This window comes from Laccaria bicolor, genomic scaffold (assembly GCF_000143565.1).
Source record: "Laccaria bicolor S238N-H82 LACBIscaffold_101 genomic scaffold, whole genome shotgun sequence".
NCBI classification, from domain to species: Eukaryota; Fungi; Basidiomycota; class Agaricomycetes; order Agaricales; family Hydnangiaceae; genus Laccaria; species Laccaria bicolor.
The window spans coordinates 41,074-42,970 of NW_001889972.1; the positions used below are offsets into that span (position 1 = coordinate 41,074).

At 50.7% G+C, this 1,897-nt stretch overlaps 1 protein-coding gene across 1 annotated transcript; it reads right to left on the reverse strand.

Annotated features, from left to right (window-relative positions):
* On the reverse strand, nucleotides 1-1,029 carry LACBIDRAFT_296110 (uncharacterized protein). The gene is made up of 6 exons (XM_001890484.1): nucleotides 944-1,029; nucleotides 608-891; nucleotides 382-557; nucleotides 265-326; nucleotides 119-215; nucleotides 1-64 (listed from the first exon to the last, which is right to left on the reverse strand). Exons 4-6 carry the CDS (start codon nucleotides 298-300, stop codon nucleotides 21-23), a joined length of 177 nt encoding a protein of 58 aa, XP_001890519.1. The 5' UTR covers nucleotides 301-326; nucleotides 382-557; nucleotides 608-891; nucleotides 944-1,029; the 3' UTR covers nucleotides 1-20.
* Nucleotides 1,030-1,897: the final 868 nt, after the last annotated feature.

Here is a 1,897-nt window from a genome sequence, read left to right on the forward strand (position 1 = left end):
ACAAGGGGGGATGTAGGTTGTCATGTCAGGACGACGTGTAAGAAGTACTGATATGCCACGAAACCTGTTTGGGAGGGATGTTGGGTGGGGTATGATTGGAAAGAGAAGTCGTACTTACGTTTGTCTGTGGATTCGAAAGAGTTGTCCGATGGTTGGGTGATGTCGGGGAAATGGCACCCGAATGACAAGGCTGTGATGACGTCCAAGAGGTTCATCTCTAGGGGCGACGTAAGCCTGGATGTTGGGGAAGGGGGAAGGACGTACGGTTATGGTATACATGTTCATTGCTCGCATAACCATGGCCGAGAGATTGAGGTGAAGATTGGCTTTCATTCGTCATCGGTCAGGGAAAGCCCCAAGAAATGGGATTCAAATGCGTACCTGTAACCCGTTTCACCTGAAGAGAACCCCAGACTCTACACTCGTTGCCGTGTGGTTGATAGTTATACGCTTGCTTGAAGTGGGACTCGTTTCTTCGGAATAAATTGGCGCACGAGCTGCGGGATTCCCGGGACTGTGAAGTGGCTTGACGAGCAGACAAAGCTTCCGGGTGTTCCCTAAACGTTGGTCAGTTTAGACGGTTGGAGACTCAAGGAAAAGAGCTTACTTGAGCGCCGTCACTTGTCCGACATCAAACTCGGTCTGGAGATCGTGTCAAGCCTAACTTCCGAAGTGAACGTCGCTGGCTGGATTGCCCACCACCACTCAGGTGTAGCCCATCTGGCGGAAGCCTCGGCAAAGCATTGAACTTGGCCAATGGCGCTGGCACCGCCGAATCGAGCTGGTCGAGAAGCGAAGAGTCGTCGTATATCGTCGGCGAGGTCAGCGAGCGCCGTTGATACGAACAGTAGAGAAGAAAGAGTTCATGGAGAAGCTTGGAGCGACGCGTAGCTTGGCACATGTTAGTTAGGGTTTATTCGTAGGAATGTAGAGAAACCGATACCAAACCAGCACCACTAGAGGGGTGCAGACAAGTAATAAGCGTCGCAGTGTTGGCAAAACCAGTGGATATCCACGTGGTCCCCACATTACTTCTAACCTTCTTTGGCCCAACCCGTCCGTGGCAGCTGATCATGGAGGGATTGGCCTTCGGTTCCCTTTGGCACCGGACAGTATACACGCTTCTGCGAGGTCAACGTCGGGTGGTGCGAGTGTGATGGGAAGGAGTACTAATACGGGGGAATATGCCGTCTTATTCGCACTTTCCGCCTGCTTCGAATCCTGCGATTACTACGAGTGAAAATGGGAGTGGGGATGTAAGCCAGAGTCCACCTAGAAGACCGACACCTGTCGGAACGAAGAAGGACGATCGACGTGGATGGGGAAGAGCGGCTCATATTGGATACCATCCTGCACATGTATGTATTAGGCTTCTTGTCAATTTGTAGATCTAAAAATTAGCTATCATTGAAAAGTCTCGTAGGCGAAAACATTGATATAATATGTATGTAAACGTGCTGCACTTGAATGAAGGAACAATAAAAGCGGAAAACACAGAAGACGAAGTTGCCGCGGTGGGCCGTTCCTCTTTGACCTTGCACCATCGCCGGCACCCTCAAATGGCAACCCTCACAAACCTCCCTCACCCACTAGAACCAAGCAGGAGGATGACCTGGTCTACAGTTCAAGAGAAAAGCATCTTGCCTCTGACCAAAATGAACAAACACCAGAGCAGTCTCTTTTTCCAACGTACCTTCATTTCCTAGGTTCTCTCAACGGTACTTTACGTGTGCTGCGGTCATGACACGCTTTATAGTCCTCGGTCCATCCCTGTAACGTGTCCACACCCTCTACGTCGACCGTCCACCCATTACACGCTTTGTTAGATCCACTTCTGTTCACCACAGGATCCACGACGAAGAGATACCGCGAGGAGCTGCCCAAGATCTTAATGTCA

Bases quoted from the DNA above. Each gene is read 5' to 3' on its own strand.
- LACBIDRAFT_296110 (XM_001890484.1), bottom strand. From the start codon at position 300: ATGGTTATGCGAGCAATGAACATGTATACCATAACC. The intron at 216-264 runs GTACGTCCTTCC...TCGCCCCTAGAG, and splicing joins TGAACATGTATACCATAACC to ATGAACCTCTTGGACGTCAT. The intron at 65-118 runs GTAAGTACGACT...CCTCCCAAACAG, and splicing joins TTTCGAATCCACAGACAAAC to GTTTCGTGGCATATCAGTAC.